This window comes from Micropterus salmoides, unplaced genomic scaffold (genome assembly GCF_014851395.1).
Source record: "Micropterus salmoides isolate LMB-PRFRI ecotype aquatic unplaced genomic scaffold, ASM1485139v1 Ms_hic_scaffold_11, whole genome shotgun sequence".
Lineage (NCBI taxonomy): Eukaryota > Metazoa > Chordata > Actinopteri > Centrarchiformes > Centrarchidae > Micropterus > Micropterus salmoides.
In genome coordinates, this window is record NW_024040152.1 from 5,084,114 (window position 1) to 5,100,537 (window position 16,424).

The 16,424-nt window shown below is 39.0% G+C and overlaps 3 protein-coding genes across 5 annotated transcripts; 1 reads left to right on the forward strand and 2 right to left on the reverse strand.

The window, feature by feature from the left end:
- Positions 1 to 1,434: 1,434 nt before the first annotated feature.
- scnm1 (sodium channel modifier 1) lies at positions 1,435 to 4,778 on the reverse strand. Its single transcript, XM_038710533.1, has 8 exons — positions 4,629 to 4,778; positions 4,368 to 4,438; positions 3,576 to 3,664; positions 3,064 to 3,158; positions 2,562 to 2,662; positions 2,310 to 2,452; positions 2,088 to 2,208; positions 1,435 to 1,939 (listed from the first exon to the last, which is right to left on the reverse strand). The coding sequence occupies exons 1-8, from the start codon at positions 4,677 to 4,679 to the stop codon at positions 1,828 to 1,830; spliced, it is 783 nt and encodes a 260-aa protein (XP_038566461.1). The 5' UTR covers positions 4,680 to 4,778; the 3' UTR covers positions 1,435 to 1,827.
- A 380-nt stretch (positions 4,779 to 5,158) lies between these two features.
- lysmd1 (LysM, putative peptidoglycan-binding, domain containing 1) lies at positions 5,159 to 8,404 on the forward strand. 2 transcript variants are annotated; one of them, XM_038710536.1, is made up of 4 exons: positions 5,159 to 5,273; positions 5,558 to 5,760; positions 6,383 to 6,660; positions 7,668 to 8,404. In XM_038710536.1, exons 2-4 carry the CDS (start codon positions 5,581 to 5,583, stop codon positions 7,849 to 7,851), a joined length of 642 nt encoding a protein of 213 aa, XP_038566464.1. In that variant the 5' UTR covers positions 5,159 to 5,273; positions 5,558 to 5,580; the 3' UTR covers positions 7,852 to 8,404. The 2 variants fall into 2 exon arrangements, with proteins under 2 accessions (XP_038566464.1, XP_038566463.1); XM_038710535.1 differs by having other exon boundaries at positions 5,169 to 5,760.
- A 31-nt stretch (positions 8,405 to 8,435) lies between these two features.
- On the reverse strand, positions 8,436 to 15,358 carry tnfaip8l2b (tumor necrosis factor, alpha-induced protein 8-like 2b). 2 transcript variants are annotated; one of them, XM_038710538.1, is made up of 4 exons: positions 15,012 to 15,358; positions 14,902 to 14,981; positions 10,152 to 10,475; positions 8,436 to 9,805 (listed from the first exon to the last, which is right to left on the reverse strand). In XM_038710538.1, the coding sequence occupies exons 3-4, from the start codon at positions 10,467 to 10,469 to the stop codon at positions 9,563 to 9,565; spliced, it is 561 nt and encodes a 186-aa protein (XP_038566466.1). In that variant the 5' UTR covers positions 10,470 to 10,475; positions 14,902 to 14,981; positions 15,012 to 15,358; the 3' UTR covers positions 8,436 to 9,562. The 2 variants fall into 2 exon arrangements, with proteins under 2 accessions (XP_038566466.1, XP_038566465.1); XM_038710537.1 differs by having other exon boundaries at positions 14,902 to 15,358.
- Positions 15,359 to 16,424: the final 1,066 nt, after the last annotated feature.

Genomic DNA, 16,424 nt, shown 5'->3' on the forward strand with positions numbered 1-16,424 from the left:
TAAGCAGAAAACCGCTTTTTAGACTTCACAAAGGTCACATTTTTAAATTTTGCAGGCTTCACTGACATTTGGCATCTTAAAATGATTTAAAATCCAAGTTGCCTTGCCACAGTCTATTCTGAGGTTTCTTTTCCCTTTGATTGCCGTTTCACAGTCAAACACAGGTGTATTTTTGGATTGTCATGCTGGGTGCCATGAATGTTGTGACAGACGTATATTCAATATTGTGTTTCATCAGTTTTTATTTTTTTAACTGTCAAATTTGCGTCAGAGGACTGTGTAAGTTGTAATACTGAAATAGAAGACACAGTTTTAAATGTCCAGTTGCCCTTGATTTTGACCTTCCTTGGATAACTATGACCTGAATGACTGAGAACCTTCACAGACCTGATATTAAAAGGTAATCAGAATTTAAATACTGATACTTTTGTCTTCAAAATATTTGTTTACACGACATCCTGCCAAGTCTCCACAACAAGTGAGAAAGATCTTCAACATATTATGGGTTTCCCCATGTGGTGGTGACGCTCTGAGCTCCAAAATAAGGAAGTGAGCATGCTTTTGACACATATTAGCGGTGTCATCAGAAACTAACCCATGTTAAGTTCCTCTGCCCCTCCCACTGACCCTGATGGTGTTATCCAATTTATACCATCTGTGCTGAACGAACACCCTGTGAAGAATGCTAACTGGTGGCTTCACTACCCAGATTAGCACCAATACAGCCTATGTGCTGCTGATTTATAGTAAAGCTCACTGAGGATTAGTCTCACGAGAGGGGAGATGGAACTCAATTGAATGGGTTATAGACAACAAAGGGTGATGAAAATAGTCACGCCTTCTGTTTGGTTAAGTTCAGCTGAAAAGTCAAGTGTTTGTTCAGCTTTCAGTGCTTTCTGATCCTGAAGGGTCCATGAAAAAGACATATGGCTGATGTTAGGGAGGATGACATGGTTCAGTCAGTTTGTAACGCTCTTAAAAGCCACACCGTACTCGCCAAGTTAACAGCTGATCAATATCTAAAGTGAAGACGGAAGCGACGGGTTCAATTATTACCCAAACTGTCTGTAGCAAACATGTATCAGTTTACAAACAGACTTACTGATTCAACTTTTATCTGCTGTACCTGCTGTAGTTGTGAACACAGTTTCCTGTGCAACGAGAGATTATTACTGTCATTTTGGGTGCGCCCACTTTCGGTTTTACATCCAAATAAAGTACTTAGATAATCTGAAAGAAGTGGTGGCTTGTTGATCGTCTGACTGTTTTTTTAGTGCCAAGTCAGGACTACATTGTAGCGATGTCTCTGTGTTCACAGATCAAAAGTATGAATATAGTAGTAAAAAAAATTATCCTTTAATGTCATCCAGACATAAGGACACGATCATGGTCGAAGTGTTTGTGAATAGACACCAAGAAAAACACCACTACCAGAACAGCCTTGAAATCTTTGTTTTACAGTCTTCCTGATGCTTCATGTAATAACAAAAACATTTTCAGCAAGCTAGAGTAACAGCAATTTGATAAAAAAAAAAAATACAAGGACATGTTTGTGTTTTTCTGATTCTGTAAATTGTATGTTATGATATAAAAGTTGCAGCTGATGATCATTGGTGAGCAGCAGTCTTGTATAACAACTAAGGAGTGAGTCCCAACATTACACAGGTGCTGTAGAACCAGCACAGGAAAACCATGGAGTTTAATAAAAGGCTGATGTCCTTGATATTGTCCTTGCAGGCGGCGCTCCGGCTGTTTCAAACAGCACTGTGGCTTCTGAATTCAGCACTGCGGTCCAAGTTTATTTGTGTTTTCCCACAGTTAGTCCTCTCAGTGACTTGTAGGGAGGGTGGTAAGTGAAGGAGGCTCCTCCTCATCAGAATCAAACTCCACATTGGCATCTTTAACCCACCGGCCGCTCCGGTCTTGCAACCAGCCCTCACTAAGAGATAGACAAAGCAAGATGAAATGCACAGAAAACCATGAGGTTGGTACAGATATCCTGAACTGACATCTAGGAGTGAGAATGCTCAACTTCAAACCAGTAATTCTTAGCCTCACTTCAAACAACAAAAAAAACTGCTCTGTACCTTTTCAGTTTGAGATAGTGTTCCAGCTCTCGTCTCCTCTGGGCTGTTATAGGCTCTGCCTCCTGCGTCACTGCAGTCTGAGATCCTTTAATGTCTTCTGATCCATGTGGCTGTTCACTGGCTACAGAAGACAAAACATGTGCACAGTTAAAGTAAAGGAAGGGTTTTCTTCAACACAAAATCTGAAAAAATAAAAATAAGATTTCCTATGACAGACTTTACCTGCTGTGCAGCTGCTAGAACTGCTGTGCAATAAATTGTTTGAAACTTCAGTTTTCTGACATGCTTTTTCTTGTTCAGATGGCGTTTTGCTGGAAGAGTTGTCACTGGGATCTGAGCTCAGAGGTCCCTTTTCAGATTTTGTACTTAAAGATAATGACAGATTTATGTTTAAAATTGTGTTTTTCCTTTATTTCTTTTCTGAGGTTTAAAATATGAGTGGGAATGTGTATATTAAACAATCATTTCACTCACCTAGTTTTTCTATGGCAGCTGTTGTATGGTACAGTAGTCAATAAAGCGTGATGTGTAAGCTTGCGTGTTTGTGCCAGTAAAGGGGCTGAACAAGAGGGTTCCTAAAAACACAACAAAACACTGCATGTAGAATTGTAGAAGTGTCTCAAATGCCACTGGGAGTTCACTCAGAGGTCAAATGGTCAAGTGTTTATCTTTTCCACAACAGACAAGTTTAAATTGGTATGCAGGATGTCATTTGTCAGGGTCATATGGTAGTCATAGCGGCGCCACAATGCCTTTGGCACAAGACAACATTGCTCAACAGTCTCAGCCAGTTGAAGAAGTTTTTGACTGTCGGAGACTGTTGAAGTTTGTTCAGCTAATGCTATTGATCCAATGATGATTAATTCATCTTCTGAAGCAACAAATAAGTGTATCAAGAGATTCTGAAAGGTTTGGTTAAGAGCTGCCTGAACAGGAACTTGACAGAGTAAACATGCCTTATTATGCAATTACCAACCTGTCTTCTGTCTTCAGACTGGATGTAGTTTTCATGTTGCCTTTTGGTTATTTCATTCTTCAGCTTTGCTTTCTTGCCATAGAATGATTTTAATCCTGAAGAAATACAACATAAAAAAAGAACGTTTATTTTCCAAATCATTTGTTATTACTTTCGGATATTTCTCTAGCTCTGGTTGTTTTATAACAGTGTTGCAAATCAATTAGCTGGATAAGTAAAACTATTATTTTGCTGAAGAATAACATGAGTGAGTTACATCATCATAACAAAAATCATATTGTGATTCAGTGTCAAATAGAGAGATTTTCTCTCTACAGAAGCAATTAACCCTCATACAACATACAGAGATACAGATTTTCCACCATAAAGTACCCCAGAATACAAAACAGGCTGTCTATTGAGAAAATTACCGTAGACCATCTTAGGAAAGATAAGAAAACACTACCTCAAAGCTTTGCCACAAAATAACAGCTGAAATAAATTAAACACAAATAAGAGTGACTTTGTCTCACCTTCCAGATGTCTTTTTCCGTTTCTGTGGACTGTCAGCATATCAACTGTATCAAACACAGGGCGGTAGGAGCAGACAAGGCAGGTGTATCTACAAACCGAAAGCACAGGTTTAATTTCAACTTAATTCAGTTTATAACATGTATTTCTATCAGGGATCATGCACAAAATAAATTAATGTTAATCTAAAAAAGGAGAAGAATTGAAGATGCTTTCCAAGATTTAGCTACTAGCTAATTTCCATCTGTAGTTACTGGGCATAGTAGCTTCATTCATTACAGTTTATTTACAGCAGGGGTTTTCAGTCTGATACTCCCCTCAGACAAAGCTTGGAAAACGCCCCTAAACTAACCACATCTTTAGTTTACTTGGTAAGTTTCACCAGAGACTTTGGTTTCGCTCAATTCCTGGGTGCCTATGGGATCATGATTATCTTATTTGATCCCATAGATACTCAACATTTGAGCCAAAATAGCCTAATATTGCTGTTTTATCTAACTTCTGACTACACCAAATAGTTTCTGACTCTGCTGGAGGAAAACAGTTCTCAGAAAACTACTGTATCTCTCACACTCACGCATGTAGGCTATTCTATGTAACCTCCTTTTGATAACTAATGCAATAAGTACTGTAATATTGTTTCACTTCCATTCACTAAGGACCCCCTGAAACTGTTTGGAGCCCCCCTAGGGAGGTCTGCCTCACACTTTGTACCCCTGGTTTAGAGCCTTTCACAACCTCAAGTTACAATGTTTTCCTTCCCAAACATATCCGTGTCTTTAAGTTTGTCTCACCTTCCATTTTTCAGGAGAGCTGCTTCATCTTCTGGAATAAAATTGGACAGAAGATCTGCCACACGCCGTTTCTGTCAACATCAATAACATCAATAAGAGTGATTAACAATTCATTCTTCGTTTTATAATTTCGCCAGTTTCAAAGATACATCTCTAACACGGCTACAGTTAGCTAGCAGGATGCTAACCATAACAACGTGTAAGCTCAGCTAAAGTGTCTTCTAAAAAAGCTAAAAATAAATAAATAAAAACAACTGTTACCTTCAGGATGTTCAACTGACTTTTGTCATCACCTTCCCTTTTAAACGACATAATTATTGAGGTTGATTATCTGAAAGAGAAGTCAGTAACATGTTAGCTGACTAGCTTACTACATCACAACGACAAGCTGACCCTGGTAGCAACGCTGCATTTACAGTCAAATCGGGGAATGGGAAATACCAGTGTCCGATTGTAAAAATACAGTTCACATCAGTTTTTAGGCGATAAGTTGTTTAAACCTCTGAGTTTGGATATGGGCACCGATTTCTAGTTGTTTCTCTTGAATTCCATTCAATCATAATATCGTACTGACTAAGCAAAGCAACTTGCTAAATTTTTTATTCACTTGGGTTTGGGAATATATGTCCCTTTAAAACATTAGCTCCAATATATATATTTGAACTACGTACAGTAAAATAAAAACAGATGTTAATTAATTCTGTTTCAAATAGTAATTTTAATTTTAAACCCACTGACTTTAAAAATGTTTCAAATAATGTATCGGTAATTCTTATTCTCATGAAGGCGTCGCTTGCGCCGAACATGGGAACTAGTCATATAACATGGCAACCTACAGCTGGAAACAGGAAAACATTCACGTTAACAACTTTCTCAGCATCTTTTCAAGTGTTTTTGTGAGATAAGGTAGGTTAAACTTGTAGTCAAATAAAGTTGTTGTCACTGGCTGTGGCAGAGATTTCGACAGGTGACGATAGCAGTCACAGTTTGACACTGAAGGAAAAAACCGTGTCAACGTTAATTAGCTAACTGAAGTTGATGATTAAACGTTAGCAGCAGGCTAACTAATCTGCTAGTGTGGTTACTGTAACGCATGTGTAGGCTAATTAAGCTGCGTTATCGTGATGTGAACACAATGAAAGTTTGCTGGTAACCGCAATTTACCACCATTTGCACGGTTGCCAACTTAGCGGTAGGTAAGTGGTTTGCGACCATGTCAGGGGAGCGAGCACCTTTGCCAAACGGGGGAAACGGCCTACTCCGCGGGAGCCGTACGAGGTCTTACGGCAGTTTGGTCCGATCCCCGCTCTCTCCGGTGCGGCAAAGACGCATTGAACACAAAATTCAGCCAGGAGAAACACTACAAGGCCTGGCCCTGAAATATGGAGTCTCTGTAAGTATTAGTTACTCATGAAACATTTTTTATTTCATTATTGTTCCTCCAATTTTTTCTATTAAGGTATTTACTTTTTAAAATTTACTTTATTTTACCCATGCATATTTGTTAAAACATATTTTATCATACCTATTTTGATTGTTCTAACTCAGGTTTGTTAAGTGATCCACTGTTTGGCAAGTGTTACATTCTGACCACAAATAATAGTTTAAAACCGCAATTAACCATCTGGTTCCTTCAGCTTTCACCCAGGAGAAAAATCAGCCTTTAAACTTGAAAGAAATAATGATTTGAGATTTATAGTGAAAAGGATTTTTTTTTTTATTGTGATAACATTTTTGGCTTATTCGCCCAGCCCTACTTGTGTGCAATATTCAGATATACAAAATAAACATTTAATGTTATGTCTTTTAAATACTATTTGTGTATATATTTTTTCTTATTGTTGTCTTTTATATAATAAGTATAATTTTTACCTTAGCTCTTGCACTTGTTCATACAAGTTGTTTATTTAGTAATATAAAACAAAATGCATGAACCACCTTTTTAGAGTGAGACTACCTTAAATCACGCTTAAAACAAGTTCACAAAAGGCTAACATGGTCATCTTTTCTTACAGATGGAGCAAATCAAAAGAGCAAATAGGATGTACACCAATGACTCGATATTCCTGAAGAAGTCCTTATCAATCCCTGTGCTGTCAGACATGGAGGACTGCAGTAACGGGGGGGATTTAGCTTTAGAGGACAGTGAAGAAGACAGTGCTGAGAAGAAGCAAGATGATGGCCAAGAAAGGGCGTCAGACCTTAATCCAGTGGATTTTTTGAAAAGGCTGGATGGCTTGATAAGTCAGTCCAAGCAGGCTGCTGTCAAAGGATGCCAGGAAGCAGAGAAAAGGTATGTCTGCACTGCCTGCTTCATCACACTGGTTATTTCAAACACAGTCATGCTCCATCTTTGTGGCGTGACAGAGTCCTCAAGTCTTGCCGTTGTTTTCATGTTTGTGCTGGAGCTGGGCATTCCAAGTGTTAAAATATTCCACATAGCATAACACCATTTTTTTTTTTTCATGTCACTCCCAAAGAACAATCATTTGATGCTGGTTATGGACATTTTTCACCAGGTTGACCTATAAAAGTATTGATCTACTGAAAGTATATAAGCCTGCATTCCTATATTTATATGATATTTATTCCTATATATCAATAATTTACTCATGTCCATACCCTTTACACTACTGCGTTTTACACCACCTTTTGTAATTTCTTATATCATAGTTTTTATTAGAAAAGTCTATTTTGTTTGCCTAATTGAAGATATATCACCTTGTTGTGGCCACAAAAAATTCAGTTATTGTATCTATCTAAGTTATGTTCATATGTAGTTTGCATTACAAAAATACATTTTGAGGAACTATAATGCCACCCAGATTCCATTTTTTCATAAAAATGTTTAAGTTCATATTGAACATTGTAGGTGCTAAATGTTTACAGTGTATTTGGTAAATGCTGTATGTTCAGGTTGGTACACTTGGTGAGGTTTAGAAAATATTGTGGTCATTACCAAATATATGAATATTGATGATGACTTCTAATATGAGACTGTAATTGAACCTAGACCCCATGTCAAACTTGTAACACACCCATCCGTCTCCCCATTCTCACTAACCGTCTCCTCATTCTTCCTGCTTTGGCACCAGATATTTAAAATACAATTGTCAATACATATTAGTTGCGTATGAATGTTATTCATAGGAAACCTGTTTGATATTTTAGCGTGACTCATAGCAAGAAGCAGTCTATCAGTCTATAACTAAAAGCTGCCAAAGAGGAATGCAGCCTGACTGTGGGAATCAAATCAGTCTTCAGACATGCTGTATCTTCTCATCTGTTTATTTTTCACAGGGTTGCCGCCCTAGAAGCAGCTTGCACCAGGACATCAGACTTGCGACCACTTACAAGGTCGCAGAGTGTCATTTCATCTTCCAGAATGCAGCAGCAGCAGCCAGCACATGTGGAAGTACCCCTAACTATCACCAAACTCACTAAGAGAGTGAGAGACAGGGAAGATGAGATGTTCCAGCTGTGATGTGCCATTTCTGCTGTCTCACTCTGATCATTACAGAAACTTTCCCAGAAAGCCAATGTTTGGCCTCCAGGAGAATAGAGCATTACACATAAAGGAATAGATTTACACACTACACTGATCCCCCTGCTGCTGTATGGACTGAAGTCTTTTCATAGTGCCATTTTATAAAACTTATAATGGGAAGTTACACTGTCTTTTAACAGGTTTTTAAAAGTAATATTGCACTTGTGTAGCCTTTTATTTGTTGAGACGTACTGTAGATTATGAAAAGCTTCACATGGTCCATAACTGTGTTTCGTTTGTTTTCACATGCAGGAAATAAAAGCATGGAATGTAAAAAAATTGCAGTCACATGTTGGTTTAGTCCTATGACTCTTCATATGGTCAAGTCACGGTCAACAAGTGGTTTGTGTGTAATGCTACCTCATCGTCATTGTATTATGATGAGAGATATATAAATCATGTTCACTGTAATATTGAGAGCACAGAATTCCTCACAAGTTGGTCTTTGTTACAGTTGATGAATTTGTAATAAAATGTGTAATGTAACCAAGTTTTAAAAAGAGAAAGGTTTTTAGAATATATTTTGACAGCAATGTTTTATTTGCAATTTTTTTAATTCCATAAGTTTTGTATAGTTCATTTTAGAATTAAAATGTTTTGATCCCATGTTTAGTTTCAGGTCTAAATACATATGTTTGTCCACACTTGTCTTACAAGGTTGAGCTCTCTTGGCCCTCCATAAAGGCAACTCCAGAAACTTGATTCTCATTAGCACACTCATTAAATCTTTATCAGAGCTTACTGTAGCTTAATAGTGTAACTGGCTTTACTCCACATTATTGTTGACACAAAGAAAGAAAACACTTTAGCAGTTAAACACTAAATTACAATATTTCACTTATATAAAAGGGGGTATCCAGTTGTGACTTGATTCTACCTTTTGTCTATTAATATTCAATTTCTTTCTAATGTAAAACCACAAAATAACACTGGTGCTTTAATCTTTAGAAAACATTAATTATAGGATTAACATCTCTTTAACAGCTTTTACAGTCAACACCATTTAAGAGCCAGTGTTTTTCTTGATGCTTCTAAACATGTTTTGAAGCCAAGACTACAGAGTGTTGGTTTAAGCAATTGTCCGCTGTTTGCTTGTTTGCTTTATTATTTGCTCCTTTTTCTTCCGGATGCCTCAGTAAATACTGTACACTAAGTTGCTGAAGCAACCACCAGATGGCAGTGTTGTATTACAGTGGCGTTTGTTCCCTTTCGGTCCTCTTTATGCAATCTGTCAGAGCTTTAACTCCTCCTCTCCATAATACACAACATCAGTAGTTCTGAATGAAACATTTCGAGGTCTAAAATATTAACAATGGAGGATCATAATCTAATTAAACCGAAGATATAGTATAAACAGATTTATATTCAAGTTTGGCTTCTGTGAACTTTGTCTGACTAGACAAGTATGTATCACAATACAGTATATCACCTCTAAACATTAAAAACTTTAGGAATGACTCAACCAACGTTGTTTTTATCCCACATGTTCTCTGAGAACAATGTGGCAGCAGTTTTGTTCTCAAATCACCTGTCTTACGTTGCCAGTCCTCAGCAGCAGAAAGACCAATTTTGTCCAACAGTTTTGAGTCTCAAGTGAGTCTGCCTGTAGATCTCCCAGTGTCTGACTGAACATTTTACTGTTTCTGTGTCATATTGTCCCGTCCTCCATCAGTTTGTCGAGTCCTTTGCAGATCTTGGTAAGGTTGGGTCGGAAGGGGCCGCTGGGGTCGTACAGTTTGGCCAGGAGTTCGGGGTCGGAGTAATGGTTGAAGACATGGTTAATGCGACCGTGGGATTTAGGGGTGAGGTGGGTATTGACCAGCTTCAGCAGCAAATCCCTGCAACTGGTCAGGAGTTCCTCCATCACTGCCTTATCAAAGGTAAAATCCACCTGCGTGAGTAAGGGGAAGTATAATGTAAGAACATTGTTACTGAGTGGGTTTCATGCATTTGTTGGAGCCACATAGAGTATGCATTGACTCTTGAATACAGAATAGAAAAACGGTATAGTGTTTATGTACTGTTTTGTGTTCATCACATGTTTTGAACTCAACTGGACATTTTGTCCCTAAACAGTTAGTTTACTAGTGTCCTAGTTATTTATGAATTGATTTATCTATGTTAAATTTTAAATAATGTGGACTGAGTGAAGAACATTCATTTAAGATCACTGAGCAACAGAGTTCTGGCTTTCCAAAGCCTGCACACATCCTAAACATTAAAAGGTGGAAATGTACCTCGTAGAAGCTGATAGCTGTCATGGCCCCTTGGTGCAGCTTCTTCTTAAAGTCCTCTGCCACTCCCAACTCTTCTGTGCTAAAGCGGTTGTTCCTGAATAGCAAGCCAATCTTCACAGCAATCTTGATCAGGTCTTTGATCACCTTCTGGGCCTCAGTTTTATTACCCGAGTAGTCTTTGGAGACACGGTATAGTTCATCCAGGATCTCACTGGTGGTGTCGTCAATGAACATTTGGACAGAGCTTTTGGTGGCCATGCTGCTGAGGATCTTTTTCTGTGCCCTCAAGGCCATGTCCTTTGAGCTGAAGTGGTCCATGGTTGCCTGATTTGCCAAGGAGAAGGAAACAGTATTTTGTAATTTAACTGTTGTTAATTACAGTGTTGCTATCCTAATAAATATTTCAAGCTCACCAAGTATACAAATTGTGTATAGACACAGACGGTTTAATGATTGAAACTGCAAATTAGCAGTTTCAATCATTAGTGAGAACTAATACATTAGGACTGGATGCTCATAAATCCTCTAAAGTGACATCAGTATGCAGTAACTACATACAATACTTCCAGTCTCATAGGGAAGTCCAGCTTTCTCTTTGTGGAATGAGACAGTTGTTGTGCAAGAGGTAATCGTGTTTCACACCAAATTTTGATTTGTATCTCTGCCGTCGGAAAAAGGCCTCCCTCTCCTGTTCTGATACCAGATTATGGCTAATCCAGAACCTCAGTCAGTGAAGATTAGGAGAAGTTACACTGTTCCTTTTTCTCTATTGCATGAATAAAAGTGCTAAATATAAGAAGAATGTCTATTGCCAAAAATAAGATGTTTATGCAGAGTTTAAGTGAACATTTTGACATCTGGTTGCTGCTCGACACAACTTCAGTCTTTTACTGCCAGAAAAAGAACAGCTTCAATAGAGTAGTTGGAGGTTAAGTGCCATGTTCAAGGGCCAACCGTTTGTTATGAAGGCTAGGGAGGGCAACACATGTTCACTTCTCTTATCCAAATTTCCCACATCATCTGGGGATTTGAACTGGCAACCCTCCAATTATTACTTTTTCTCTCTAATCTTCAGATTGCCACCTATCCATACACATCATTAAAGAACATTTAAGAAACACAGTGTTTAACAATTTAAGCTCAAACTGTTGTGTATTTAAATCCCCTCAGTGCTAAATTAAACTGCTAAAAATAAACACAATGTATCATGTCACATTTGAGATGCTGCTTTTATGTAATGTTAGTAACAGTGTTTGTTTTTGTATGTGACATGCACATATGATGCCAAAAGGGAAAAGTACCATGGAAGAGACTCCATAGAGGCTTTGAATTTCTCCCCTGAGATTTTATCCACACCTAGTATCCACCACAGAGAACCCTCCGGGAGGCCATCAGCATGCATTCAGCATGCTATGACACAACTACAGAATCCACTGTTTATCTTTGATTGTCAACAAAGTTTGAATTAATTCCTTTTTAATTACGTTTAATATTCCTCTAATCTCTCTCACATGAAAGCAGGCAGATTAGGAGTGTATCAATCACAGAGAAAAATTACATTTTATTTAGCTGATGTTCTTATTAGAGAAGCGTACAAAGACTAGAAAGCAAAATAAGGTTAATTCCCACATCAGTAAGATTGAAAGAATCAGTGTAACATGACTCTTAACACAGATGAGGCAAATATGTGTCCTTGTAGAATATTTGCGCTTGATAAGTCCCACAAACACACATATAAATAACAACTTAAGTCTTATTTTAATGCTAAACTCCTCCTTTACCTTAACACAAAGTACTGTCAAGGAGTAAGACAGAATCAGCAAATACATACAATATATCTTGCATGCATCAAAGCCACTGAGACTGCTGTGTATCCTCTCCTACTTCCTGTGTTCAATTTGGCCCTATGTGGACACATTTTATAGAGCTGGAGTGTACAAATAGACCTCATATTCTAAGAACAGATAATGAGCATCTTTCAGCGGAACTTTCTGCACTAAATCTTACTTCTGGCCTGTGTGGACAAGTATTTTAAAGCAGGTAGGCTGCATAGCTGAGGCAGGTCCATGCCTGCTGTTTCCAGATTGCGTCAGTGCAATCAGTAAAGAGAGCACTCCGAGCCCAGTGGCTACCTTAACAACTTTCCTGGGTTAAGCCTTTGGGTAAAACAACAGTTACTCTATTGTTGAAAAAACACTGTGCATTAGCAACAGCATATTGTCTGTAAGCTGTCAATTAAATCATGGCTTGATGGCTTCTTTAATGTGTTTTCTGCCATGTCTGTTGTTATTTGACAGCGTTATTGAAATGATATTCTCGTTCTATATTCTCTGTCCAACTCCAGTGATGCACAGTCAGCACTGTCTGCAAATGACTCCACAGCTCACTAATAAATGAAAAAGTGATCCATTCACATTAATGATCATATCATGCAAATAGGCAGCTCTCTCTGTGACTCTCCCCATCCCTGGTGTGCATCCCGAACCCAGCTGCAACATCCATAATAAGCTAACTTTTATAGGAGATCTCACTAGGTTCCATTTTACATGTACAACCATTTTGAACAAAATGTCAGATTTATAATAGCTCGCTTTGTTACAAAAGCTTTGGGTTCCCTGTGGGGAATTAAAGAACATTCATTGGATTAATTTCCCTTAACGGTGATAATGGAAGTGGAGCAGCATGACAACTATTTCAGATTCATGCTTCAATCTCATTTATTTGCTAAAAAGTCTACAGGGATTTGAGGGACATGCACAGTGTGTAGTCATCGGCCTGTATTCCACATTGGCAAATGTTACTCTGCAGCTGGAGATGACTCGCTGCTTGGCTTTTTGTGCATGTACATTGTTTATTTTATGCAGATCTATCAGGGGGGTTGAGGCTGTTTGGAGTCCATTGAAACATTTCTGTGTTACAGCAGCGCATTGCCATGAAACCACTTTTGTGTAATGGACGTCATTCAGTAGGTCACGTCGAGGATACTTGCAATGTTGAGCATCAATTTTGTGGTACAGATGGATTGAAGAGGGCTTTTAAGCGTTGTTTCGTTGTTGACATCCACCCGGGAGTGACTGCATTACATGATCAAGTGTTTGTTTCCCTCCTAGTTGCACCTGTATACTGCGTGAGACCTAATACTGTTGGAAGAACAAAATGAAAAATAACATGGCAGAGGTGGAGCTACAACAATAGAGGTGGTCATACCTGGTTTCAGAGTTACTGCCAGGCGATCAAGACCCCATCTATAAACGTTAGGTTAATGGGCAGTGAACGGGAGCGCGCTGATTGGTGGAGCCATCCAGGCAGGCAGGAGAGAGGTAAATATTTAGCATTCCTGAGATGACTGCAGCGTCGAGCCTCAGTGTTTGTGTTCATGTTTGAACTTGTGCATTTTTTGAGTAAAAGTGGTGTTTTTGTGCTCAGATATTTTTGCAAATAAAAGAATGTGTGGGATTTTTTTTATTTGTGTGCTTGTGTCCCTGCCCTTTCCAGCATGTGGATATGCATGTGTAAGTAAGAAGCTAAATCCTCTCACAGGTCTTAGAGGGGATTCATGAAGCCCCTTTTGACTCAGCCAATCAAAATGCGTCTTGTACTGTTATTAGAGAGCAGCCGGGTGACATTACAATGAGCTTGACAGATAGACATCCTCACTGACTTTCATCACCAGGTTTGGGGCTGGGTAGGCCTAGTTGCAGCTGGAGAGACTGAGAGGAGGGGGTTAGGTCTTTTAGCTGCCCGCAGCCTTTGATCAGATTGAACAATGAGAATTTTCCAGAAAAAAAAGACAAAAAAGCCATGGCACTCAATCAGATGAAAACAAGGAGGCAATTGTTGAAAATTCATCACTGAGCAACAAGGATGGTTGTAGAAACCTACTGTTTCCAGATGATGAACCAAAGAGAATTTAACACTAACCGTACAGCTACAGGATTTCTGAGTCTTAGACAGCAGCTTGTGCAAGATGACGAGGGTGCCAGGATGAAGTGTCACTTCAACTGTGTTTGGAACTGGGTGGTAACAGGGCTTAAGGTTGTTGCTGTGTATTGTTAACTTTAACTTCTTGTGTAACTTGTAAGGATTAAGGATTAAAAATCCTTTGTTTCGACAAACATTTCTCCGTGAACCTTTTTGGTTACAGACAAAGTATTTTGAAATTTTGCAAATATTGCAGTTTCTCTTTCAACATTGCACAACTCCTTTGAATTGTCATTTGTTGCTCAACCCTGTTACCCATCTACAATGCCTGAAAAGGGAAGCGAAACAGACAGCAGTTGGCTAAATGGCGGGGTGTCATCAGCAGAGGCCCCACAGGTTGTACTTGTCCCTCTGTATCCGCACCGCAATGTGAGTGACATCGCGCCCTTTCACTGTCTTGTCCCTGACTTACAGTGCTTCAAATCAAAGTAGGCCAGTGAAGACGGGAAAGTCCACTGCCCTGAGATTTGAGTTGAGCAACTCCCAGCATGTGCAAACAAAAGTTTGAGCTCTACATCTGTGCATGTCACTGTACTTGTTCCAGCATGACTGCGAGCGTACATGCAGATCTCCCAACTTGCGCTCAAGATGGGGAAGTGGACAGAAGTCAAACAATTTGTTCCAATCATCTCTCGACTCAGTCTGTCTCTTCCGGGTGCCAACAATAAACATTCTGTTTTTCCAAGAACACCAAAAGGAACATATAACACTTGAATGTGCCCAGAGGATTTCTTTTTACTGGCACATGAACACGGCAGAAGTGTCTTACCTGAAAGTCTGTGTGCTGAGTCCCCCTCCCTCCTGGTCTGTGTCAGATATCTCTCTCTCTCTCTCTCTCTCTCTCTCTCTCTCTCTCTCTCTCTCTCTCTCTCTCTCTCTGCTCTGTGTCTTAGTTGAGAGCACAGGCCAGTTGATTTAATGAGATCCCTTCATCTTCACTACAATCTGAACCAAAACTCAAAAAACAGCCCTCCTGCAGCGCTTCTGTCAGTGCCGCCACCCTGTCTTAAGATAATGTTGAGTTGTACTTCCTTGAGGAACTAAATTGCTATGACACACCCCTCAGTGTCTCTCTCTCTCTGTTTCTGTCTCTCTCTCTCTCTAGCTTCTCTATCTGTTTCCCTCTGAAATTCAAATTCAAACTCTTTAAAACCACATTTCTCTCTTGCCCTTGCTCATCACATCTGGTCACACTCTCTGAATCTGTCTCTCCCCAGCTCCTCTGTATTGCTGACGTTGTGCCTCTGCTTGTTCTGACAAGTGAAACCCCCAGAAAGAATTCAGCAATAATCCAGTGATGCAGCCAGTTGAAAAGGGAGTGGCTTAGCCCCTTTTTTGTGTTCACCTTCATTGGAATGTAGCTCCTGTCAGTATCGCTGAGCACCGTGTCCCCCTCCCTCTGTGTATCTACTACTCAGTAACTAAGTAGTAGGAGTAGTTACTAAATACTTTCATCCCACTCTGTGTGTCAGTGTCAAGTCTGTTTTCATCTGTGTATTATCTGCCTCTTATATTCGATTGTAATGCTATATTTTGTTTGTTTAAACATTTAAAATTCTCATATGCGCTTAACAATATTATTTTCTAAGATTTTTTTATTTGTGCCTTTTCAATAGGTGTTTAGATGTTGTTAGCCTATTACGTTTTTTTACACTTTAGGTGTGTATATTGTGTGTGTGTATTGATGCTGTGAAGTTTTTAGTTCTGAAGCGATTGTATTTTATTCAAGGTTTTTTTTTTTTTGCTGAAATGACAAACCAAATTGAACTAAGTGCAGATAAAAGCCACTTGACTAAATTTGTGACATTGACATCATAATCATGTAAAATGGTGCACTTTGTGCCTGATAATTAATCATAGTGAAAAATAAACTTCATAAAGTCATTCCCCCTAGAGTGGTGAGTTTCATTATAATCACAGCGTAGGCAAATCAAATCTAAAGGCCACTATCACTCTTATGAATGAAGCTTTGTTTGAGCTGGTTGCCATGAAACTTGTGAACCTTTGAAAGTCTAATTTGAGTGAGTGAAATGTAAATATAGATGAGGGTAATATAGGATATAATCCAGAGTAACCAGTATTGAGCCTGTGATTGTTCACAACAGAGCAATCAGTCTTGGCAATTACTGCTACATGGCTGCAGGTCTGAATTCAACGATTCATTTCGAATGAGGAAGTGTTCCCTGATTCTAACACACTTTGTTTCTCTGTAGGTTTATCTGAATGGCAACCAGCTGTGCTGAAGGGCTGTTGGCTGAAGCTCAGCTCTTTCAAAAAAGACCAGTCCAATGC